Here is a 27507-nt window from a genome sequence, read left to right on the forward strand (position 1 = left end):
AATGACTATCAGGTAAGTGTTTTTCCAAGTGTACCTGAGAACTGTATGTATCAGACTCAACTGCAGTATTAATTAAAAAAGCAGACTTTTGGTGCCATACTCCTGTTCACCTGGATCATCATGACTGGAGCCTAGGAAGTGGTATTTTTATGTGACAATGTTCAGTACACAAACCATGAAACTCTTGAATTCAAGAGAGTTGGTGTCTTAGTCCCTTTTGTGTTGCAATAATACAACACAAAATAAAGAAACAATAATAAACACAAAATAAAGAAATAACTGAGACCGGGTAGTTTATAAAGAAAAAGGTTTATTTGGGTCACAATTATGAGGACTGAAAAGTTCAAGATTGGGCATCTGCATTTGGTGAAGGTCTCAGGCTGCTTCCACTCATGGCTGAAGGTGAAGGGGACCCAGCGATTCCAAGGCAAAAGAGGAAGCAAGGCAGGGGGAGGTGCGTGCCAAGCTCTTCGAAACAACCAGCGCTCTCAAGAACTAATAGAGTGAGAACTCACCACTGAGGGAGAACATTACCCTATTGTAGAAGGATCCAGCCCCATAACCCAAGCACCTGCCATTAGGCCCCATGTATTAGTCCTCTCTCACAATGCTATGAAGAAATACCCGAGGCTGGGTAATTTATAAAGGAAAGAGGTTTAATTGACTCACAGTTCCACATTGCTGGGGAGGCCTCAGGAAACTTACAACCTTGGCGGAAGGCAGAGGAGAAGCAGGCACCTTCTTCACAGGGTGGCAGGACGAAGTGAGTACGAGCAGGGGCAATGCCAGATGCTTATAAAACCATCAGATCTCATGAGAGTCACTTATTATTATGAGAGCAGCATGGGGGAAACTGCCTCCATGATCCAGTTACCTCCACCTGATCCCGCCCTTGACACGTGGGAATTATGGGGATTACAATTCAAGATGAGATTTTTTATGAGGACACAATGAAACCATATCACCCCACATCCAATATTGAGGGTCAAATTTCAACATGAAGTTTGGAAACAACAAACGTCCAAATTATAGCCATGAATATTTGTTCACAGATGGGATATCTCATGATTTTAACTTTATAAACCCAACCTTGGCTTACGTATGGTCTTGGAAGACAACAGCCTTGTGGAAAAAGTGAAGTTGATTTTTGTTCTCTATTATGGAGATGATATAAATTCATTGTAGAATTTCTTAAAACTATGTATAAATAGAAAGAGTTAAAATAACGAATAGTATCCTAGTGCAAATATTTTCCTATGATCATTTCCTGAATATTAGTAACATGGGCTAATGTTTGTAGAATGTAAAACATTTTATAGTTATAATTATCATATGACCATGCCTACAAAATATATTTCAGACACTAAAAATGATCAGAATTAAATATTTAATTCCCAACCAGAACACACTTAAGCAAACATGTTTCCTTCATGTTCTCAAAATGGAAGAGAAGATCTCAGGCATGGAAGAAGTTACAAAGAATCAGGTAGCAGGGCAAGAGAAGGAGTTCATAGAATGCTTTCTCCAGTACCCACTTTGCCCCACATATATTTCTGCATAGTTAGCCCGGGATAAACTTCCTGGAGAACCAGGCTTATGGAAGAAGTGCTGATGGGTAGAGCTTGAAGCAAAGCAGTCTGCTTAGTACTGTGATCATACACCAACCATAAAGAACATCTTGGGAAAACTTGACTCCCAGCATTTATTTTTGCATTCTTGTTCTTATTTGTTCTTCTCCGGCAGCATTCAGCTGATGGCTCAAACCTTTTGTAGCATATTAAGAGGGGAATAAAATATGCAGTAATACAGACTTTGGGCTAATATATTTTCAAAAGTGTGGCATGCCTCATTTCTCACGTAAATTCTTAGGTTGCATTCAGCCTTCAGAGTATCATTCATATTCATGATAGAAAAGAGAGAGAATATTTATTACCTTCAGTGCTGGTGATATTAAGCACTGTTAAGCACCCCTACCCAGGACTGAACCAAAACATTTTCTTTCTGAGCTCCTTTGCTGAGAAAAAGTGTTGCTAATTGAATTAACCCATTTCAATCAATTTCTTTCTTCATGTCTTTCACTATGGAGACTGCAATTTTCAGCATTTGAAATCTCAGCCTCCCCGGTAGTTAGGGGTGGCCATGGAATCCAGTTCTGGCCAATGAAATATAGTCAGAAATTCCTGAGGAGGACTTTCTTTTCTGGAAAATAAAAAAATAAGGCAGAGTCTCATGAGGATAAAGCTTTGTTTTTTGCTCTCTTTCCTGCCTGGAGCTGGATGAAATACCTGGTAAGTCAGCAGCTGTTTTCCAGCCGTGAGGCAAAGGCACACATGAAGGACGGTGGAGCAGGCACATGCATAGAGTCTGATTCACTGAGGACATCCTTGAGAAGCTGCACCCGAGTAGGAAACCCTATGTCTGTGCTTCTATTTTACAGAAACATAAGCCCCATACTTGTTTAAGCCACCACTGTTGGTTATTCTCTTCCTCAAAGCTGAATACATTTCTGATACCTTGTTTTTAAAACAGTCACTTTTGCTAATGCTAAACTCTGCTCTATGTAAGCGATCAGACAAAATTGTGTCTACAGTTAAACAGTGTCTAGACTCACCTCTTATTGCACAAACTAAACTAGCCTCCTTCAGTCCTCATGTAGTGTAACCAGCATTTAGAATTAGTCATTTAGTCCTTAAGATAAAAATTGGATTACTAACAAATAAAACGTTGGCCATACACATCCCATTGGCTATATACAGAATTAAAACTGTATCCAACATAGCACACAATTTTTGGGAGATGCGTGTAGAATGGACAAAATGGGACCGATTTTTCATGGGCTTAATTGAGGTCACAACACTGGGTCACTGGAGAAATAATTTAAGGTTATGCTGTGATATATTAACAAGCAGGAGAGACAGGTCTTTCACTAGGTTTTATCAGACAGATTTGAGGGAGTTCTAAACAAAAGTGTGAACAATCTAAAAGGTGGAAAACAAACAAAAAGAGTCCAACATGACAGTGTCAACCAAATGATAGTCTTTATGTATGACGTGATTATATTATGATGAAATAATGACATTGTGTATTAATCAGTTTCTTATTTCAAGTACTTTCTTATCCATTATATGACTTTTGAATATTGTATTACATATCTATTGATGCATAACAAATTACTTTAAAATTTAGGGGCTTAAAACAAACACAAAAATTATTTCCCAGTCCCTGTGGGTCAGGAGTTGGGGAGTGGTACAGCTGGGCATTTCTAGCTTAGAGTCTCTCATGTGGTTATAATCTCAGGTGGTTAATGTCTCTCAAGGTGTTATCTGAAGGCTTGACTGGGGCTGAAAGATTTGTTTCTAACTCCCTCTCATGGCTATAGGCAGGTGACCTCAGTTTTTTTATGGGAATTGACTGCAGGGATAGGTCCCTTCCACTTTGGTCTATCCACGAGGCTGAGTGTCTTCATAGAATGTCATCTGGTTTCCCCACAACAGAACAAGAAGAAGCCACAATTCCTTTTAAGACCTAATTTCAGAAGTTAAACATCATCACTTCCATTTTATTCTATCTGTTAGAAGCAACTCACTAAATCCAGCTCACACTAAGGGTGAGGGGCAGTCTTATGATCCACCTTCTGAAGACCTCTTCAGTGTAAAAGAATTTGTGAGTGTATTTTAAAACCACTACCTAATACTATTTTGAGGTTATAGACAGAGAAGTTTTCTACTTCCAAAGAGCAGGATTATAACTTATTTTGCAGGTAGAAAGAATATAGGGCTATATTTCGTTATCTTGAAAAAAAATCTAATCTCCTCTCTTTAACAGTAGAAGACTTTCAAGAGTAGCTTTTGTTGGTATTAAAGAAACATAGGATATTAATATGGAATCCAAATCTCTTGTTTCCAGTGAAATAAAATTAAGATCATATTGGATTTTCTCATCTCCTTATCCAAAGTTATACTGCATTTATGATGTGTACTTTCACTTTTAAAGAAGAGCATTTAAGCAACTCTACATTTAGCTTTTATTTAAAAAAGAGGAAATACTTGATTCTAACAAATGATTTTTATGAGTGAACTCCACAAATGTATGGGTGTTTTCCTTTTTGATTTCCCTAAAAGGTTGAGAGGACTTATTTGGTATTCCTTAGCATCATTCTCACGCATTTTTAAAAAGGAATTTTGCAACCTAGAAAATGGCTAGTAAATGCACTCTCATATACTATGTCAAAAATAAAATCCAACCACTTAGTACTTGTTGCAGTCACTTCAGCTACTTTGTCAGTTTTCTGCTTCAAACCTCTTGCTCTTTGGCTATACTTTGTGTGCTAGAATTCCAGAATTCTACTGGGGTTTAGACTTTATGGAAACCAAACTTGCCTTACCTTTATATGAGTAAAAACACTGGACTTTAAACTTGTTGCTTAAATTCTCTGTGTTTCAATTGCCTTACGTGTAAAATAGTGATAATAAAACTTCTTGCAATTGTCATAAATGTTTAAATAAAGGCGCATACTCCCTCAAGATGTTTAACGAATATTCATATTTCCCTGTCTCTAAATTCCTCTTAATCTCATTGCAGACTCTCCTCAGAATAAAATTTGAAATCACCTTTGTCTTAGTTCTTTCAGGCAGCTCTAGCAAAGTACCTTAGGCTGGGTAATTTGTAAACAACAGAAATGTATTTCCCACAGCTCTAGAGGCTGAGAAGTCCAAGACAAGGCACCAGCAGATTCAGTGTCTGCTTCAAAAAGGGAGCAAGGCAGCTCCCCTCAACCTCTTTTGTAAGGGCTCTAATTCCATTCATGAGGGCCCTCATGACTTAGTTACTTCCCCAAAAGCCCCACCTCTTAATATGATCCGATATAATTTGGATAAGTGTTCCTGCCCAAATCTCCTGTTGAACTGTGGTACCCAGTGTTGGAGGTGGGGCCTGGTAGGAGGTGATTAGATCATGGGATTGGATTTCTCATGAATGGTTTAGCATTACCCTATTGGAGCTGTTCTCATGACAGTAAGTGAGTTCTCATGAGATCTGGTTGTTTACAAGTGTGTAGCCCCTCCCCCTTCATTCTTTTGCTCTGGCTCCTGACATGTAAGAATGCCTGCTCCCCCTTTGCCTTCCACCACGACTGGAGGCTTCCTGAGGCCTCCCCTACAGCAGAAGCCACTGTTTCTTGTACAGCCTGTAGAACTGTGTGCAAATTGCACTTCTTTTCTTTGTAAATTACCCAATCTTAGGTATTTCTTTACAGCAATGTGAAAATGGACTAATACACTATCACATTGTGTATTACGTTCCAACATATTAATTTGGGGGCAACACAAATATTCAGACCGCAGCACCATTTTATTACCTGTTACAGACTCCATCAAATGCCCTTTGCTGCAGTCCTGAAGTCCCCTAGGCAGAAATTGTTTGATATCAGGTACATAAAGTTTTCAAAAGGAGTAGAAGCTGACAGTAAGAAGGTTACACTGACAGGTACCAAATGTAATAAAAGATATCCCACACTATAACTTGAGATATTAATCCAAATGTATATTTGGTTTGAGTTTAAACTCAATTAGAGTTTCCAAAATGGATGCCCATTATGTACCTAATAATGTAGAGCACTAAGGGATTAGAGTGGGCTGCCTCATAAAACTTTCAGGATCCCCTCTTTCCACCAATCCTTCTTTTTTTTTTTTTTTTTTTTTTTTGAGACGGAGTCTCGCTCTGTTGCCCAGGCTGGAGTGCAGTGGCGCAATCTCAGCTCACTGCAAGCTCCGCCTCCTGGGTTCACGCCATTCTCCTGCCTCAGCCTCTCCGAGTAGCTGGGACTACAGGCGCCTGCCACCACGCCTGGCTAATTTTTTGTATTTTTAGTAGAGACGGGGTTTCACCATGGTCTCGATCTCCTGACCTCGTGATCCGCCCACCTCGGCCTCCCAAAGTGCTGGGATTACAAACGTGAGCCACCGCGCCCGGCCACCAATCCTTCTAAATGTGAGATCATGCATTGGAATTGCTCTATGTGAGGGCTGAGGAGTGAATCTAATACACATAGACACATACACATATCACACACACATATATGGATATATAATGTGTATATACTATATATACATACACATATTCCGTATTTGTCTATATATGTGTATATATGCAGATGAAGTCACTGATGAAACATTAATCAGTGTACTTTGATAACAAGATAATTATTTCTAATTAAGACAGTGAATCATTTCCCAATTAGTTTGGTAGCTTTATGGAGATTTTTTGTTTTGTTTTTTTAAAGAATGTTAACATTAGTTGTCTCTTTTCCTTTTCTAATTTCTAAGGTGACCTCTGAATGTTGGAGTCCATTTCACTATCAAAGACATGTTGAGACTACTGTTGATGAAATGGTGAGACATTTCTTCCCAGATATAACTATTTAAGTGGATTTCCCATCTCTTTTCCAATCATTTTAATGCCACAAGCACTGTTTTCTATAGTTCTTTATTACATTTGTTTTCGGCTGCCACATGGAAGTGTTTTTAAAGAAATAAAAAGAGGCTTGTCCTTATCGAGTGGTTTTCTGAACTAAAAGGAGCATAAAGCATTTCCTTCAAAGAAGGAAAGGTTGTTATATAAAAAATTTTCCCTAAAATTTAGCAATTTTTCCTGAGATAGGAAAAAATTTATAACGTTACAAAGCATATCGTCTGACTTTGGGGGAAATAGGTGTTATCTCATGCTTCCGGGAGAAGTGTACATCATTGTAGCATTGCTAAAAAAGAGAACTTGGAAACAGCATGCGTATGCGATCACAGGAAATCAAATAATTAATTGGATTATAGTCCATAGAATGAAATACAATAAAACCATTTTTTAAAAAGTATCTCTGTGTGCCAGCTCTCCCTTATGATATTAAAATCACATCAACTGCCTTCCTTTCCTTGTGGAGATATTGTTAAACAGAGGTTCATGGGAAGGACATGTTTTAGAAGGTCTGGTAAATTTCCAGGATATTCACATACATCAACAAGTATTATAGCATTATTGATATGAAACAACCATAAGTCCTATTTGTAGTTCTTGTTCTAGATGGCTTCAGAACACTGCAAGCTAACGTTTGCAACTTCTTTGACTATTGCTTCCCAAAATGTAATCGTAATTTTGTGACAAATAACTACTCTTAGTAAATCATGTTTCTTTATGTAGGTATGAATACAAAAGTTTTGATATCTTTATTTATAGCTCTCTCTTCCCCAATATTGTTAACATGTTATTAACATCTAAGTTTTTATACCAGTTTTCTTTTCAACTATTTTTTTTTTGTCTAAGAGATGTCTAAGTTGTGCTAGGTAGGAGGAAGAGGTGATGGAAAGTTATGATTTAAATATTACTTCTGTTCCCTAAAAAAAAATTATTGAGCTCTGCCCTTGCTATTTCTCATGCTATTTGAGTTTTTAATGGCTAGTTAAATATCAGAGCTGTGGGAAACAAACAAATGAACCTCAGTAAATACTAACAGGACTTTCAGATGAAAATAAAGCCATACATTTGGGAGGATTATGAAATTCCTTAATTAGAAACAGAAGCAAGAGAACTGGATTGCAGGAGTTGGATCTACCACGGACTGTGCTCTTAGGCCACTAAATTCGTATTTCTGCATTTCCGTTTCCACATTTTTAAAGTAAAATGTTGGACTAGAGAATATTTCTTCAGACTCTGATAATCTGTGATTAACAGTAGGTCATTCCCACTTTTTCTTTGATATTTTTCTAAGGCTCAAGAATTTATGTAAAGTAACAAAAGAAGATACTTATCTAGTCAAATGTCCCCAAGGATATTTGAGGAACGATGAATTCCTATGATCCACTCCTTCAATTTAAAGATGAAGGGCTGAAGTGCAGAGAGGTGAAGTGGCTCACTCAAGTTCACATATGGCCAGTCACAAAGCAGATTTTCCAAGCAGAACAATCATTCGTCCACACACAAGGGCAGGTTCTTACTCTAGGTTTTCTTAACATTTCTTGTGTATATGAAATAATAAATACTAGATAAAAATTTTTTTTACTGTGTAATTTTCTATCCATAGCTCCTCTTCTTGCTAAGAATCCAATAGATACTTAATGAAAATTAATTAATTTGCATACTGGCTCTTAAATTTCCTGTTGTTCATAATTTTTGGTCAGCTAGGAGGTGTACCCAAAAAGAGAAATGTTCTTATGAGTAGTTCTAGAAACTTCTTCAAAATTTCAGAGCAGAGGATATTACGCAGGAAGTAAGAAAGATGTGGCTTCTGTGGCCTTTTCTCTTAAATCAACACAACCCCCATTTGCAATTCTGGTTTGTGTAATCCTGGCAACTCCCAGCTAGTTTGGCAGTGTGTCCACATTCAAAGACTGACCCGAAGCTATAGGGCATTGAGCAAAAAGCAGTCTTGGCTTCCCCCGCAGAAGTGGAGAAATGGCCGTGACGTCGCAACTTCATTATACTATGGAAAATTGGGCCTGTGTGGCTTCTGAAAGACTCCTTTCTTTTTTTACTGTGTTCTCAGAGGGCACATTATTCCAAAACCAGAATTACGCACGTCAAAATCTGCCTGAGAGGAAGGAGGAGCTAGAATATTATATTAGGACTTGAAAGGGTTTTAGTGTTTATACAGTGGAATAAGACTATTACATAAATGGCTTTGTTAGATAACCTAAATTATACTGCTTAGCTTCTTAAATACCTGCTAATCCTCTAGCCAAGCACATTTCTCCTCCCTACTCTCACCTTATGCAATCTTTCTCTCCTGTGAATAATCATTGAATTTTATTTGTAGTTCTCATATGACACACATCAACTTTTTCCTCCAGATGTATTTTTGGCCTGCTGTTCAGAGTGAATGCATTTATTGACCATACTGACTCTCGGAAGTGATATGTGTAAAATAGTACTAGAACCCCAAAGAGATCACCTTGCAGTGAGGGGGACAGGAACAGAAACAGATGACTATTTTTCTTAGTATTCATATTAAGCAATGTGCATCACAGGCAGATACAATGTTTCATTCTTCTTTGCACCTCCCATAGATTAGATCCTCAGTAATAAATTAGGTCCTCATCTGATAAATGAATAAATAAATGTCTTATAAACCTTCTAGGAGAACATATTTGATTGTATTAACTAATTCATTCAATTACTCATTTATTCGATGACTTAAAATTTTGCCTAACTTTATTGTAAGTGCTTATCCAATCTTAGTTTAAGTTTCTATCACTGAAAAATAATAATTTTTAAAATTATAATGATATATGAATATCTAAGGTCAACATGGCAATTTTCCCACCAACTGTAATTATTTCTTCAATCAATATTTCATTTGCATAAATTATCTTAAATTGTCTTTTTAATTAATTGTATTTCCAAGAAAGCAATAAAATAAACCTCTGAAGTGAAATGTATTGGTTTTCATGTGTCTGCATTGATCAATTCTAGTTCATAATCCCATTGGTTTTATTACTGTCCATTGAGTTTCTAAATGTTTATTGATCATTGTGACCTTAAAAATTATCTTTTTAGAATATGTTTTAGGTCATGAATGGAGACTAGTCACTTTTATATAGGAGGAAATGGAGATATAGATTTAGGGGTTTAATAATTCAACATTTAAAACCGCTTCTTTATTTTGTTTTTACCATGAAAGTAGCTCTCTTCTTCCCATCTTTAGGCACCTTCCCTTTCAAGTGGCTAAGAACAAATTCCCAGTAGAAAAAAATGAATACTTCTGTCCTTAGCAAGGATAGATTGGATTATTGAAATCTGCCTTCTAAATATATTTTGTAGTTTATAGAATTTCTTCCCACATGTGATGGCTCACGCCTGTAATTCCAGCACTTTGGGAGGCTGAAGCAGGAGGATTGGTTAAGGCCAGGAGTTCAAGACAAGCCTGGGCAACATAGTGAGACCTCATCTCTACAAAAAATAAAATAAAATAAATTACCAGGCATGATTGTGCGTGCCTGTAGTCCCAGCGCTTTGGGAGGCTAAGATGGGAGGACCACTTGAGCCCAGGAGTTCAAAGCTACAGTGAGTTCTTATCATGCAAATGCACGCCAGCCTCCAGCTTGGCAGACTGAGCAAGACCAAGACCCTGTGTCTTAAAAAAAAAAAAGTCTCCCAATTATGCTAATTACAGAACTAACACATCTTCATTGTAGAAAACTAAGAAGAGTAGAATATATAAAGAAGGAAAAAGGCCACATATAGTGGTGTTTATACCTTGTATACAAATTTGCATTCTGGTTTTTCACTTAATACATGTGAGCATTAAAATATTTCTAAGCCCTATGCATACACTGGCACAGTTTTAATAATGAAACAATGAGTCATAAGACCAAGAAACTTAGAGAAAACTGTCAATGTGATACATATGAAACTACTTGAAGTTTCAGTTTCCATTACAGCTTTCTTTAAAAATAAACTAAAATATTAATTTTTGAAAATCTCTATTTCTCCTGTTGAAGAAATCATGTGAGATAGACATCAAGTTATTAGGATTTGTTATTTGAATACTTGTTAAATATGACACTAGAGAGGAAAATTTTTCCAAATCAGAAATTAAGAAGAAAAGCAAGAACAAAGGGTTTTCTGCTTTGTTTTGTTTTATTTTTTACTTCATTCAAGTCTGACATGTTATTCAGCTACCTTTTCATTAGTGGAGTAAAGAGAACATAATTCAGACAGATAACGCAATCTGGGTTTGCTTAGTCTCCACAAGCCTAAATTTTCCTTCTTTAAATGGAAGTGATAAAATCAGGAGAGATTTAAAAGCTTTAAATGCCTTTCCAGCAAATATGTGTAGGTATATACATACATACACACACATATATTTATATATTTCCTTCTTAATTATGTATATTTAAGAGGATAGGCCTGTGAATCTGAAAGTGTCTACCTGATACTTATCCTCTGTTTTGGAAAGCCATATTTAACCTCCAAATAAGTTCCCTGAATTTGGTTGGTCTTAATTTGGCTGTCAATACTAGATAACTAGTAATTATGCTGGCATTTAAAGATCTTGTAAGAAAGAACATTGGATTAAAAGTCAGAATACTTGATTTCCATCCCAACTCTATTATTAATAAATTATCTTTCCTTGAGTAAGCCACTTAACTTCTCTGAGTTTTCTCATTTTTTATATAGTCTGGTAGACTAGATGTCTAATAATTTCCATCCCAGCTCATAAAATATGATTGTAGGACTAATCCAGTTCAATAATTCATTGATGCTATCTTCTAAAAAGTATTCTCTAATATTAACATTCAAGCAAAGTGTCAGAAAATGAGATATATTTAACCAAGCACTTCTAACAAAATTTTTATATTATTTAAGGAAGAGTGAGCAAAATGAACTAAAAGATATTTCTGTTTATAGACACAAATATATGAAATATACAGTATATACATTTTAAATATATACATATGAAAAATTACATTTACATTCACATATAATTACCATTTTGATGGAAATTTATATCTTTCAAAGAAGACTCTAAATTACAAAGACAAAAGTGAAAAGAAAACCAGTTAGAGACTTGACAGTAGTTTCAATGAAAGAAAATTAAACTAGATTGGTAACAATAGAGATGGAGAAAAAGAAACATTCAAGATACATTTTGGCGAGAGAATAGATGAAACTCTTAGTTATGGACATTCAAGATACATTTTGAAGATAGAATAGATGAAACTGTTAGTTATGGAATATGCACTTGGGTGGATGAAGATGGCCTTCACTGAGTTGAAGAAGATGGGATGAGCATAATATTTGGAGCATAGGTCTAGAAGTCAGTTCTGATAGTGCTTAAAAACTGTTTTAAATATATAGTTGGATATGTGAGTCTGAAGCTCTGCAGAGAGGCCTGGGGAAAGAAATAAATTGGGAGTCATTAGCATATAAGTGATATTAAAAGTGGTATGTGTGCATGCATGCACATGAGAAGAGAATGATGGTGATATCAGATAAAAGGCCAGGGTTAATCCTTAAGTAATTTCAAAATTTAATTTCAAGAAAAGGAAGGTGTCAGCATATAGGAGTTATAGAGGGAAGGGCCAAAAAAGGCAAAAGGAAAATCAGAGGAACATGGTGTCACAGAAGCCAAGAAAACAGAGTGTTTCCAGAAGGTTACTGTGGTCAACATTGCTGAATGTCAAGTAGTAAAGGAGTTTAAGAATGGCTCATTATATGAAAAGGACAATTAAAAGGGAATGGTAGAGATGAAAGCTGATAGATGAGATAGATTAAAAAGATGAGAAGTTAATAGAATTAAAGGAAGCATACATAGTTCACATTTTTGATACAAATGCCTAGGATCAAAAAAGGATAGAAAAAGTGGTAAATAAAAGATGGTGAAGTAAAGATGAATGACATGAAGCACGTTTGAATGCTACTGGGAAGAGTCCATTGAAATGGAAAATCGAAATTCAGTAGAGAGAGAAGAATAAAACTGTAAACCAAGTTGTATCATCCTCTGACTAGATATTCCATATTCTTCAACCTGCTCTACAGAAGCTTCCTGGAAGGATCTCTGTTATTCTCTGGGCTCATCTCTTGGTACTCTTCCTTTCTTTCCCTTCATGGGCACATACTAAGCATTCTTCCAGGAGTTCCAGCTTTAGAACCTTTGCAAACTGTATTGTGTTCCAAGACTTCTCTTCTCTCTGCTATTTGCCTGGCTTTTTCTCCAGTTCAAGTCTCAGGTGAAATATTCTTTCTGACCATCTGCTGAATTCTAAATCCTCTCTAAATCTTCACATATCTGGTTCCTTCTCATCATTCAGGCCTTAGCTTTAGTATCTTCAGTGAAGCTCCTCCTGATCAGTAAATTAATAAACCCTCCTTTTGCATCCTCACTCAATCACCCTGTTAATTATTAATATAGCATTTCTTATGTCACATTCTTATGTTTATATACTTGTTTATATGTTTATCACCTGTCACCTCCCTCTAGAATTAGATTTGATAAAAACTGTGATCTCATGTTACTTCCTCTATGCCATATCCCCAGAATGTGAGATAGTGCTTGGCATTTAGTTTGTGCTCAAATAAAAGTTTATTGATTTGTTGAATGCTAGGTTTAATTTATGGGTTAATCTTCTTAGAACACATTAGAATTTAAAAGGCATGTTACTATAAAACTTAATCAATCACATTCAGTACAAATATGTAGGTAATAGATAAGAGAATTGAGATAAATAGGGTTATTATTTGAAAAATATTTTAGAGGATTTTTCTTTTCTTTTTTTTTTTTTTTTGAGATGGAGTCTCACTCTGTCACCCAGGCTGGAGTTCAGTGGTGCGATCTCGGCTCACTGCAATCTCTGCCTCCCGGGTTCAAGCAATTCTCCTGCCTCAGCCTCCCAAGTAGCTGGGATTACAGGTGCATGCCACCACACCCGGCTAATTTTTGTATTTTTAGTAGAAACAGGGTTTCACCACGTTGGCCAGGATGGTCTCCCTCTCCTGACCTCATGATCCACCCACCTCAGCCTCCCAAAGTGCTGGGATTACAGGCATGAGCCGCTGCACCTGGCTGTATTTTTAATCTGAATACATTTTCTTTTTAATACATAGTTGTAATGATTCTATATCTTTTATAATAATATCAACTCTAAATTTCACCCCTTGGATATATAGTACCTATTAACAAGAGGAGGTTGTCCAGAAATACTTTGCTACTAGAAAGTAATGAGTCTAGTATCAAACATGTACTACGGATACTCCACTTTGTATATAAAACATGTATAAAATTAGGATTGTATTTACATTCAGTACATATTTATTAAGCCATGTACAATCCTAGGCACATAGGATTTTAAAAAATAAATAAAATGCAGTAGACTGATGTCTAGTAACTCAAAGTGAATAAAGATACAAAAATTAACAATATCATGCTTTAAAAAGGCTACAATAGAGTGTGAACAAAATAATGAAAGGTCAGTTTGTTTTAAAACTTCTAGGCCATGAGATCTTACTTACTTGAATTCAGATACCTTCCAAATGCTTTAGTTCTCTTGGGGGAAAATCATTTATACAAAGTTCCATTTCCCTGGTATATAATACCTTTCTCCACATTAAGTGAAAGCCTTTTTCACAAAGGGAGAAGAGAAGACGATTTTTGTTGCCAGTGTTTCAGTGGAGCAATTAAGCTTTGGCTGTCACAAGAAGTTGCCATAAGAATAGAAGCACAACAAAGAAAAAATGGTTGTGCAATGTCATCTTATTATTTCTGAAAGGGTCTAAAGAGCAGAAAATGGCCTTTCCTGAGTTGTAAAGGGTCTATAAAACCAAGTAACTCAGAAAGCACTGAAAGAAACACTGAGAAATAATACAAAAAAATAAACAGCAATAGAAATTGTGTTGAACAGAGCGTGGCCTTTGGAAAGAGAGGGAAGATTTTGCGCTTCTTAAGCATATCTCATCACAGTCCTTTCTGAAAAATTAAAATGATTTCAATATTTTCCCATTTATTTAATGCAAAAAGGTATGGCTTCCTCTGACAAAAACGTCACATTTCCTACATAAGTGCTATTTTGCAGAGACAGAACAACAAGTTTATACTGGTTGTGCAAAGTCATTCTTAAAGACCAAAGATAACAGCTGAGTATAAAGATTGGAAATGTTGCATGTCAGATATTCTTTACTTCCAAACATTTATTTGAGCTTATAGTCTCTTTAAAAGGATTGGAAAGCATTATTATAAATATGTCTCATTCAAACATGAGTGAGGAAGCAAATATTCACCTTTTGAAAATTGCAGTGTCTTTGTAGATGCTATTTATCAGCTGTTCAATGGAAAGAATGAGACAAAAGCAGGTGGAGAAATATTTCTGAGTCTAGAACTTTCCGGATGAAAAAGTATTCCTATATGTATTACATCACGTCTAGTGAATTCAACAGAACCCAATGATTTTTATCAATTCATATAAAACTTAGCACACAAAGAGTTAATTTCCAAACTATTTTGAAAACCTTAAGAGGAACTATCCTTAAGATAATAAGTAAAAGCTGTCTAAATACAAATTCAATAGTAAACTAGTGGGAAACATTCCTGAACTTTTTAAAGAAAACAAGAGTTATTAATGCAATGTTAATTATATTTTATGCATATTTTGTCATAATAAACAAGTGACACATATTCTAAAACATGATGTGGTATGCCGTGGCTATCTTTTGTTTCACTTAGTGCATATCTTCTAGAAAGCAAGAGGCTATTTTTTTTACAGTATGTTATTTGAAAATTTTTCTTACTTGAAACAAATGCTGTTTGTCCACAGATTTCCAAAAAGAAAATGAAGACAATTTAAATTCTGCTTTATCTAATATTAGCAGGTAGACTTTGCATGCTATCAGTCTATTCCAATACTAGCAAATAGCAACTTTGAACCTCTTGTTCCATCTATATTACACTGCAAAGATCTTGTTTTTTTCCACTGTTTCACAGTGGGCAGGAGTGAGTCATTTATAGATATTTCTGAATTCAATCCATTTTGCTGTATTTTGAAGTAAAAAAAAAATTGGTAAAACCACTCTGCTTTAGTATGACTGGCCAGTTGTAACATATTTTATAATTTTGAACCCAAAAAGTGTGGTGTGCTTTCAAGTTAGTGCTTAAATTGACTCAGACTTCAGGTTTTAAGGTCACATTATTAATTTTTCCACATTTATGATCTCAACATATTTTATATTTAATCTTTTGTGAAGAATAATTTGTCTTTACCTTGAGCTGTGTTTGTGCTAGGCCATAAAATCGGGCGGTGACCCTGTGGAATCAATGGGGACATTAAAGCGACTACAGAAACTGGTTTGGACTAAGAAAGCCAGAGTGCAGAATCTGGATGAGGTGAAACCAACATTAATAAACCTCCGTAAGTAAGAACTCAATAAGCTGTTAAAATTCCTTTGAGGGAGAACTAAGGAAGCATACATTAATGAAGCCCATTTTGATAAAGTCTTAAGATAATCATTAAACATTGAGGATTTTTTTTATTGCCAAGTTATTTTAAAACAGACATCCCCATCTATTCCTGAATTTTACCCCGTATTTATGCACCACCCTGTTTCTCCTTGCCTTCAAGACCAGGCTCGGAGACACCGTGAGAGAGAGCAATGGAGGAAGCTCTGCAGTGTCCACTGTCCCCATTCCTTGGCCATAGAGAACAATGTATTTGAATTTTGATGTAAGCATAGCGAATTGGTATGTCCATGGCATGCAACTTTGATTTTCATTTATTTATTTATAATAGCATGTCTTAATTAATCGAACTCTTTTAAAAATACTCATTAAACATTTGGATTTAAAGGGATTCCATGACATAGAGCAGTTGACTCTGGGTGATATATATTTCTGTTTTCTGTAACTGTTTTCTACATTACTAGAAATTTCATCAGAGTCTTTGCCACATTGTGTAAATATAGATCTCACAAATGAACTTTATAGTATTACAGATATGGCTTTTTTTATTTTTGTCGTTCTTGCTTTTTAAAAACCATTTCACCGTGAGACACACTGCATCCATAAATCTCTTGGCAGATCGATATTAAAATAGACAATTTCAGAATGTCAGTAGGATTTCAGTCCAACCCACTGAGATTTTATTCTTTTAAGTAAGGCAAATAATTTTATTTGTTTCCTTATAATTCTTTATTATACACATGACCTTAAAAATTAAAAATATTGGCCAGGCGCCGTGGCTCACGCTTGTAATCCCTGGGCGGATCAAGGTCAGAAGCGAGACCACATGGAAACCCCCCTACTAAAAAACAAAAAAATTACCAGGCTGGGGGCGCGGCCTGTATCCCAAAAAATTAAAAGTATTTAAGAATAGAAATACAGAGGTGGGTTTTTTAATTGTATTTTTTTCTCAAATATCTTTCAGCATATTATTTGTATGTGGCCTCCATTCATTCCAGTGAGGTAGAATTTAATCAATAGTTATGGTTTCAAAAATGTCAGAAAAATGTGACTCTTACAAAACAAAAAATTTTATATAGCAAAATAACTTGCTTTATAAATAAATGCTGCTGTAAATAATTTTATAAAATTGAATGACTTCTTGGTTTATCCATTGCGGTTCATTTATTTCTCTTATATAAAAGGAAGAATAATTTCTATATGTGAAGAATTATAATCAGTTTTTAACCTATTTCTTTGTCATTCAGAAGACGAAGATGACACATTGATTTCTTGTTTGAAATTAACCAAGTCCCGAGAAAAGAAAGTGAGTAGTGTTAGCACAAGGAGGAAGGAAGAAATGGAGATTAGACTGGATACTCTTTCTGCATCACTGGGTAGATCCAGCACTTTAAATGACTGCAACTTGGAAGATAAATTAGCTTGGTATGAAGGTGAAGCTTACATGTGGCATCACTGGAAGCCTTTTCCTGAAAACCCTCTCTGGACATGTGTTGATTTCCAAATAGCACAAGTTGGACCCTGGGACCACTGCTCCTCTTGTATTCGCCACACACGTCTCAAGTCTTCCTGCTCAGATATGGATCTCCTACATTCATGGGTAAGTTTGCAAACTACGGAAATGTGTCATCTTATCTGGGGCTTTGTACTGTCGGGAAAGAAACAGATAGCAAAAGTGCTAATCAGTCAAATTTATCAGTGTCGGAAAAGTTACCAGAGCAAGAGTTGTCTTTCCAAAAAGCAACCAAACTCTTGTGACTTTTACCCACGTTAACATTTCATATATTCCTTTGTGTACAAATTAATGACTGCATAAAATTTTTCCAGGGATTTCTTTTTGATTGAAGGAAGATTTCGTGTGTTGACTGAGATCGAGAAAATGTGAAGTGAAGTGTCTAAATTATTGCAATTATAATGAAATTTCACGAAAAATAATAGCTAATTTTAATGAGCATTTTCTTTGGGCCTGCCATTTTCCTAAGCATTTTATATGCATTATTTCATTTAAATCTCACATCAACTCTATAAGGTAAGGACTTACATTGTGAAATATTACCTTAAGAAATATTATTTTTGGCCGGGCGTGGTGGCTCATGCCTGTAATCCCAGCACTTTTGGGAGGCCAAGGCGGGAGGATCATGAGGTCAGGAGATAGAGACCATCCTGGCTAACATGGTGAAACCCCGTCTCTACTAAAAATACAAAGAAATTAGCCGGGCGTGGTGGCAGCTACTCGGGAGGCGGGAGAATGGCGTGAACCCGGGAGGTGGAGCTTGCAGTGAGCCGAGATCGGGCCACTGCACTCCAGCCTGGGCGACTGAGCAAGACTCCGCCTCAAAAAAAAAAAAAAAAGGAAATATTATTTCCCCTCATTTTACAGTTGAGAAAATGGAGGCACAAAAAGTTAGTAACAGGTGCAAAGTCAGACGGCTAACAGGAGGTAGAGCCAAGACCTATAACCTAGGTCTTGCTTTTAGCTAGAGACCCTGCTTTTAGTTACTACATCAGAATGTTTTCCATTTACGAGGGCAGACTCTAAGGCTATTATGTGATACGTAGAAAGAGTATGCTCTCTGGAGTCAAACAAATTTGGATGGATTCTGGCTGTGCTACTTTTCTTTTTTTGGCTTGGATAAGTTGTTTAAACCTTTTAATCTTAACTTTCTTAACTAAAAAATGGAAATAGTCAAGAAGCTAAAGTCAAATGTTATAAATCTTCTAGTACTTAAGAGTGGTACTTTTTTTTCAATTTCATTGTAAATTGCTCAAGGCATGTGTTATAACTTTTTTTCCCTACAGCTCCTCTGGTCATGTGTGTTTTCAGTGAATGAAGGGGACAATTTTGTGTATCCAGTGAGCCTACTCTCTACCATTTTCCTCAAAGAATCAGTCTCTTCTTAGACAGAAGCTACATTTTATAACATATTTAGAGGTCTCTGAAAAGGCATATTTTCTCTTGGAACTTTTTTTTACCTTTTAAGATTTGTGCATTAAGTCTGCAAAGACTAGAATTAAAGTAACTTGTGTTCAAAGTGCCATGGTAAATATAACAGATATCTGATAACACACTTAGAACCGATGAAACTGACCAACATTAATCATTTCTAAATATCCTCCTTCTTCTTTAGTCTTCATCTTCTTTTCTGGGACTGCTGCACTTTGCAGGTTTTCTCTTAGAGTAGCTTCTTGGAGAGTAGCCGGTAATATAATTAGGATGTGCTTCTGATGACTCCCTCTGACAGCTTCAGAAGCAGGATCAAGGCTGGTGACTCCTTGGCAAGTGGCTAAGCTGTTGTATAGGCATCTGAACACAAATAGTCAGAGTTTCCTTCAAGAATAAAATCTGGACTCCCTAACTTGGCATTTCTGGATTTCATCAGTCTGGACTCAATCTAATTTTTCAGTCTTATCCGTGCACTACCCCCACCTTATTGATTTCCTATGCTGAACTGCCAAACTGAATGATTTGCTATTCCTAAAGGCTGTCTCACACTTTCTTCCCTCTATCTTTGTGACTGTGTGATGGTCTCTGCCTGGTATATGAATTCTCTCTGTTAGAACCCAGCCTGTCATCCCTTAGACTCAGATCAAATACTTCATCATCCAGAAAGCTTTTCTGAGTAACACCAGACAGAAGTAGTCCCTCCTTCCTTTGAACTTCTACATTATTTGAGGGCATTATTCTTTCATTCCATATTCATGAAACACATCCTGCCACCTACGATTTGCTATTCACAATATCAGGCACTGGAGATACAGAGCTAAATGATATCTACACTGCCCTCATCTTCGTGGAACTTACCATACTCCACTTGTGCTGGAATTAGTTCAGTATCTGTATACTTCGTATGAATAACTTATCTTTGTATCCTCTATAGTTCCTATAATGTAATGGGTCCTCAATAAATATCTGAACAATTGGCCAGGTGTGGTGGCTCACACCATTAATCCCAGCACTTTGGGATGCCAAGGTGGGAGGATCACTTGATCCCAGGAGTTCAAAACCAACCTGGGAAACAAAGTGAGACGGTATCTCAAAACAAACAAACAAACAAAAGTGAGCATTTTCTAACATGAAGTGCAGAACAGAAATAAATAAATAAATATCTGAGTAGCACTTGTTGCCTAAATAAATGGAGCTTAGAAACCAATGGACTTTGTTTCCATGGATCCAGATAAAGCATATTTCTTCTTGTTTTTCTTGCTGTTCTTATAGCCAAAGCTTTCCTCATTCTAATAAATCCAGTTATACATAAATTATTTTGTACATGTGAGTGTTTGTGGATGTGTGTAGGTGTAGGGAAATACACAGTAGTCATATTTTTCTTTTTTGTTTAGATAGTTTTGTCTATTTTAATATATAACTTAATGATTAAGTGAATTTTATCTGCAGAAGGTCAAACATATCTACAGAATGCTCAGAATTTCAGATGATACTGTTCAGCATTCGTGACAGAAAAGCCTCAGTGGACTTGGAGAGAGGGTTCAAGAGCATGTTAGAGTTAAATTGGTTTGGTAAACTTAATGAGACCACTTACACTCCGGGATTTGAGACACTAAAGTGAAAGAAGTTGGATGAGTGCAAATTATTATTTTTGTATTCTACACATATATTCTATAACAACAACAAGTGAAAAATATCCAGTTTCATTTTAGCATAGCTGGCATTTTTTTCAATAGTAATTGCAGGGTTATTATTTAGGTTATTTAACTTTCATATTATAGAATGTAAAGAAGGCAGTGTTGGGGTTTGCAAAGATGTGCTTCTGTAATGAATGTTACTTACTATTAATGGCAGGTAGTCAGAGGCGACATTTTTGCAATTTAAAAGGGTAAGAGTGTGATTATATTTTTTAAAATATATGTGCCAAGATATGCAGATATGATGGAGCTGGGCCTAAACCCCACATTTCATGGGAAATGAATCCAATCTACAAGGACACTAGTTTCTCCTTGACTTCAAAAATTTTAGGAATAGAACATTCTGGTGTCTTTTTTTTGATGGATTCTCACCCTGTCGCCCAGGCTGGAGTGCAATGGCATGATCTTGGCTCACTGCAACCTCTGCCTCTTGGGTTCAAACGATTCTCCTGCCTCAGCCTCCCTAGTAGCTGGGATTACAGGCGCCCGCCACCACGCCCAGCTTATTTTTGTATTTTTAGTAGAGATGGGGTTTCACCATGTTGGCCAGGCTGGTCTCAAACTCCTGACCTTGTGATCCGCTTGGTGTCTTTGATTCTATTATTACATCAGAGTTTTTAGGTGGCCTGAAATTAACTCATCTTTGAGGAAGTCCTTTTTCACCCAGGTATGCTTCCTGCTAAGCCCACTGTAGCCTCCCAGTCTCAAGGTGGGTGCTGATGGATTTAATGTAGCTCCGACATTGCCAGCAGAGTGAGCTTGAGTAAACTCCTTACCCTCTTTCACTCACTAATTCCAATTCCGTAAGGTGGTTTCAGTCCTACTCACTCTCTTTCCTTTGAGTAACCCTTTGAATACCAAAAACACCCAGTAGTTAGGCAAGGTTATTAATATCTATTAGAAAAGTTTAATGAAATAGTGTTGGGATTCGTCTATAGTAAGTAATATTTATTGCAAAAATCAAAGCACCCAGAGGTCTGTAAGATTGGAACATTTTATTCCATTGAGATACTGTAAACAAACTGAATCAGACAGGGAAATGTATTATTTGTCAAGGGCTCTTCACAGAAGTCAACAGGAAAATGAGACACATAGAGATGCTTAACATGAAGTTAAGTTGTTTGTAATGTCTGTGGGATCTGGGAGTGAAGAAATATATGTGATTGTGGAATTGATATAAATTGAGAAAGGTAAAAGATCAGATTTATGAAAGGGTATACTCCACTAGAGAAATGGGAAAGGAAAAACTAAGGATGACGATCTTTTCTAACATGTGAAATGAGTGGTGTTGAGAGGGGATTTCAGCTGCATCTTAAGAAAGGGAATAGCGGAGGTGACCAAAAATAATCTTTGAAGCCAAGTGTTTCAAATCAATTTATAAGAAGAATAACTGAAGAGTACTTATGAAGCTCTGTAAGCTAAGAGCATGGAACATCTTAACAAAAGGAGGAAAATGAGCCATAGGCTTGGTAGGGAATGAGGGTAAGGAAGGATAGAGTTTGTGGGCTGTGAAGGAGACAAAGTCTTCCTTTCATATAATGTTTTTATAATAACACATATATTTTTCAAAATCTGTGAGACTTTTTCAGATTTATAAGGATAAAAAAATTATTTTTATAAGATTAAGAAATGGGGCCGGGTGTGGTGGCTCACACCTGTAATCCCAGCAATTTGGGAGGCTGAGGCAGGCAGATCATGAGGTCAGGAGATCGATCGAGACCATCCTGGCTAACACAGTAAAACCCTGTCTCTTCTAAAAAAAAAAAAAAAAAAAATATATATATATATATATATATATATAAATTAGCCCACCATGGTGGCATGCACCTGTAATCCCAGCTACTCGAGAGGCTGAGGCAGTAGAATCACTTGAACCCAGGAGGCGGAGGTTGCAATAAGCCGAGATTGCATGCCTGGACTCCAGCCTGGGAGACAGAGCGAGATTCCGTCTCAAAAAAAGAAAAAAAGAAAAAAGAAACGGATGCAATCTAGACATGAACAAGGAGCAAATATCCATTCCTCCTCTCAAATTTCTAAAATATTTTCAAACCCATTTTATAAAGATAGCGTGAAAATGTTTAAAAAGTGACAGTAACAAAAGATCTTTCAGGAAGAGGCAAAGTCAAAGACCCAAAAGAACAGAACAGAGACCTGCTTATAGAAGAATTCAAACATAGTATAGTGAGAAAAATTGTAACAGTGAGAGACAGAATCATATAACAAAAATCAAAGAAAAATGAGTGGAGTTGATATACAGCATCTGAAGGTGAGAACATAAACAAAGCTGTACTTAAAGGTATCTAAGGCAAGTATGAGAAGGCTTTTTTTGGAATCTTGCATGAACTCATCACAATGGTGACAAACCGTGTGGATGATGGAAAAATTCTTTACGCAACTGTTTCAGTTGGAGGAACAGGAGGTCTGCTAATGCTCACCAATAGAGTAACAAAAGGTTTTACAATTCTTTCAGTTCAAATGTGCAGCAGTGGATGCTAATTATTGACATGGGAAAGTGCTCTTGGGATACACAGCTTCACTGTTAAGTATAAAAGTTTTAATACGTCTCAAGAAAACCAGAGATCTCTGGGAGACAGATGACGTAACCAGGATAAGCTATCTGTGCCTGTCCTCCATTTTGTCTCTCTATTCTCTCCCCTGGCAGTCTCTCTCAGTCTCTCTGACCCTGGTCTTCCCCCTTCAATCAACATGACACACCATTATCAGATTAATCTAACAGATTAATTTTCTTGACTATTCTAATTGATAAATGCTACCCTGATTAATGATCCTGAAGCTCAAATCTAATAATGTCACTACTCCCCTCACAAACCTTTAAACGCCTCCCCGACAACCTACAGGGTCAAATCTAAACTCACTCACCTGATCTTCCTTCTAACCAGATGCACACAGGTCTTTTTTACACACTCTTTACTACAGACGAAGTGAGTATCATCCTTTCATCAAGCACAATGATATTTTTCCCATCGTCATATCTTCATACTATTTCCTCATTTTGGCCTTTCTTTTCTTCTCTACTTATTTGCTAAACAGTGGTGAAGTTTAAAAAGTGTAGGTGAATGAGTGAGAATCCACGATGTAGACTTTGAAAAATAGAAATATGCAAAGAAAGAATTAAGGCTAGAGAGGACCAGTAAAAAGACAGTGAGTAAGGAGGCACATGGTTTAGGAAAAAGGAAAAACAATTCACGGATTCCATTCTCATTTTCTTTGTGCTTTAGTGATGTTAATGTTAGGCTCCTGCCAAAAAACCTCTATGTTCCCATTTGTGGTGAGTAGTATTATTTTTGGACCTGGTAAATAATAAGACATAATAAGAAGAAAGCTCACACACACACACCCAGAAGAAGGTAGACTATGAACTATCAATGCATAATTCCTCATAATTTAATGTCCTTGTGTTTCATCTCCAATGTCAAAAATCATTTGTTGGAACAGCTTTAAATTTTACTTTTTTGCAGTGGAAATATAGTGGGATGGAAAGGTAAAAAGTTTCAGCAAATGTATTTGGGCCACTTATGGAAAAGGAAGCATCATAAATGGTCATCTGGACTGAGAATTTCAAAAAGATAAATAGGGAAATGTGATACAAAATTGCCAAAACGTATCTATACTCACTACAGTCTGTGCTAAAATTAATATACTTGACAATCAAGATTCTAAAAAAACTTTATAAACTTAAAGTGAGAAAGAAAATAATAATTAATTATGACAATTTTATATGATGAAATTTCAACTATGACCAATTTAATGTTTGATGGTAGGAGAATCAGCATTTACCCAAGAGAAGAATTTGAAAATTAGGAGATCCTGCAATAGCTTATTCATTCATTTATCCATTCTTCACTCATTTAGCAAAGTCATGTAAGGTGCCTCCTAAGCCATCCAGTCTATGAACTTGAGAGCTTAGAAGTATGCATGTGTGTCAGGAGAAGGGGTGGACAGGAGAGTTTACCGGATCTTATTAAAAGAAAACAGTAAAACGGAAGAATAAGTAATAGCAATTTTTGGTGTAAAAATTCAATAAAATGGCAAACACTTTGTAGTACCTGTATATAAAATAAGCCTGAAAAAAGGTCTCGCCAGACATGCAAACACATTTTTTATTAGATAAAGAAGAGCTTGTAGAATAAACATATAAAATATGAGATATTATAATAGTAGAAGATGTCAGGTTTATGGAAATTCCTTAGGTTGAATATGAAGAAAGTAAATCGTAAATGTGCATAAAACGTTTAAGTGTCTTTTCCAATAAAACCTTTTACAATAAAAATAAAGATAAAATGAGAAAATGTAATTTCTCTGTAAGTGTGAAGTATTAGTCTAGAAACCCAGGACAAATAGAGATATTATTAAAATAGACTTTTGAGACACAGCAATGTAGCATTCAAACCCGTCAAATTATTTGGGTTGATGTTTGGCTTTTCCCAATTACACAAACTTCATGCATATGTGAAAATAATAGTCCTGGGATCTAGTTATAGAATTGTTATGGAAACCAAGAATCCCTCTTCTTCGTGAATTACCCTAAGGATTTTGCTCTTTTCTCTCTTCGTATGTTTTCACTCTGTGCTTGTTTACTCAAAGGCACCATATTAAGGAGAAAGTTGAATTGATACTCCTTATAATTGAATTGATACTCCTTATAATTGAATTGATACTCCTTATACTCCTTATAATAAAATCTTCCTAAAGTCATCATAAAACGTTTGTAATTTAGGTTAGTTCTTATGATCATGAAATAAGATCCATGATAATCAATTGTAACTACATTTTGGCTTTCACAAGACAGTTGGAATATGTTTCATTGGATTCTCAAATAGAAGGAGGAAGACAATTATGGACAATCTGAGGCGGGGCGGGGGTGGCCAATATGCTTATTAGCCATGAGAGACCTAAATGTCCTTTTTACGTAGAGCCTCTCTTGCATGCTTCAACAGAAGGAAGCAAATCACCAAAGCTGGGCATCAATCTTTGGCAGGAGAGAAGCCTGAATGTTAGAACCCTTGAACGAGCTCATTAGAACATATAATGAGCCTTGGCAAATGCTCCAAGTGTTGCCAAATTTTCTTTTATTGCAAAGAGATATGTTCATAATTCAAATATTGCTAAGCAAACTATAGAAAAGACATATTTTGCATGTGTAGCATGGTGTGTTAGAGGCTGTGTTATACCCTTAAGCAAATACTGCTCAAAGCCAGAAGAGTCAGCTGTGAGCTTAGCTGTCATAGTAAGATCTCTTTGGATCAAATTGCCTAATCTCCATGGGCTTCTATCTCCTCATCTTTGGAATGGAGAAGACTGTCGATGATTTTTAAGATACTTGCTGTCTTCAATAGTTTGGGTCATAAAGATACAACGAGGAAGATAAATTATATGTGCAGAAAAAGTTTTGTACATAAAGGTTTCTTTCTAATTTTTCAAAGCAATTTTCTTCAGATGATGCCTGTTGGCCTTATTTCTACATTTTTTACCTTTACCTAAGCTGGTTTAGGTTTAGGGTTTTGTTTTTGTTTTTGTTTTGTTTTCTGAACAACTATACTTCCTCTATCCCATCTACTTTCTCTCTCCCTCATGGTCTCTGGATGCATCAGCCATAACTTAAACAATGTAAGCCAGAACCAGCAAGTATGCATATGAATTCACTTCAGGGCTACAGGAACTTCTTCATGAACCAGAATTTCCATTTTCATTCTCAGGAGCTCTCACCATTCAAACAAGAAGTACTTTAAAAATCCTTTTAAATGCTATTTCAGAGGAGTAAAGTCTGCTTTGAAATCATGGATGGGTGAAGTTTAAGTAAGACTGTAGAAGGGAGCAGAAGATCAGGGTCTGTGCGGTATAAAGAGTGCTTGGCTAGAGAGAGACATCTGCTTTTGCCACCATCACCCTGACCCCCACCCATCATCACATACACACTAGGTTCCACCTTGAGTGGTTCATGCCTTTGAAATCTTGTTTTCAGCACAGAGACACATTGTGATAATCACGGTCACCACTGACTTAGCGCTTGACTTTATTTCAGGTACTTTTAGGTATTCTTTTAATTGTGTTATGATTCAGTAAGTGGTACCATGGTATCATTATTTCTATTTTAATTGTAGAAATCTGAAGCTCAAAGAAGATAACTGATTTACGCAGGTGGCAGAGCAGGATTTTAAGCTGAAATCTACATAGAATCCAAAGTTTTTCTGCAAAGATCATGGCTTTGTAATTTTTGAGACTAGGCTAGTAACTTACCCTTACTTATCTCATCTATAAAAATGGAGACATCAGCTCCCAGCTTGCAGTATAAAATGACATCTTGCATGTGAAAGGGCTGATTAAAGGTAGGGGTTTAACAGCTTGATAATTAGAGACCCTGCCTTCAAGGTGCAATATAACTTTTCTCACATTTCCTCTTATACTAGCTCTATGAATTAGGCAAAGCATTACTGCCATTTTACAGATAGAGAAATTGAGGTGCATGAAGATTAAGTGAATTACCTGAGATCCCAAACAGCGTATGATGGCAGAGCTGATGCTGAACATAATCCTCCTAACTCTTAGTCCTGACTTTTCCAATCACTAAATTGTCTTTAAATTTTGCAGCAGATATATAAACAACCATGGCAGTAAAGAGAAGCAGCATATGGTGGAAACCTCATGAGTCAAATAAGCCTGGCCTTCAATTGTGACCTCACCATTTACTGTCTGTGTAACTGTTAAGTCACTTCATTTCTTGGAGTTTCAGTTTCTTATCTACCAAATGGAAAACACAAAGATTTCTTTGTGGAATTCTAGTAAGAATTGGACTAGATGATGTATGTAACATCTTTAACTGTACCTGACACCTAATTGGAACTTAATGAAGAAAAGCTATTATTTTCAAGGGAAATTATTATCATTTAATTATAATTTATTATTATATGTTTCTA

At 36.2% G+C, this 27507-nt stretch overlaps 1 protein-coding gene and 1 long non-coding RNA gene across 4 annotated transcripts in view; one reads left to right on the forward strand and one right to left on the reverse strand.

Annotated features, from left to right (window-relative positions):
• Positions 1–27507, forward strand: part of SAMSN1 (SAM domain, SH3 domain and nuclear localization signals 1) — a 166848-nt gene that overhangs the window by 59328 nt on the left and 80013 nt on the right. Inside the window, exons 9-11 of one of the 2 annotated variants that reach the window (XM_058427812.1) lie at positions 6324–6389; positions 15758–15884; positions 17179–17531. In XM_058427812.1, coding sequence (XP_058283795.1) covers positions 6324–6389; positions 15758–15884; positions 17179–17531 — 546 coding nt within the window. Of the gene's footprint in view, positions 1–6323; positions 6390–7756; positions 9419–15757; positions 15885–17178; positions 17532–27507 lie in introns of those variants that run through there. The other variant, XM_032174266.2, reaches the window with a different exon arrangement.
• On the reverse strand, positions 1825–27201 carry LOC131381209 (uncharacterized). Of its 2 annotated transcripts, XR_009209784.1 has the most exons (7): positions 27077–27201; positions 19021–19235; positions 17376–17579; positions 13996–14171; positions 8936–9082; positions 5357–5403; positions 1825–2199 (listed from the first exon to the last, which is right to left on the reverse strand). It is a non-coding gene; the product is annotated as an uncharacterized LOC131381209 (long non-coding RNA). The 2 variants fall into 2 exon arrangements; XR_009209783.1 differs by lacking the exons at positions 1825–2199; positions 5357–5403; positions 8936–9082; positions 13996–14171 and having other exon boundaries at positions 17070–17579.

The sequence above is a fragment of the Hylobates moloch genome, unplaced genomic scaffold, assembly GCF_009828535.3.
Source record: "Hylobates moloch isolate HMO894 unplaced genomic scaffold, HMol_V3 SCAFFOLD_14, whole genome shotgun sequence".
Lineage (NCBI taxonomy): Eukaryota > Metazoa > Chordata > Mammalia > Primates > Hylobatidae > Hylobates > Hylobates moloch.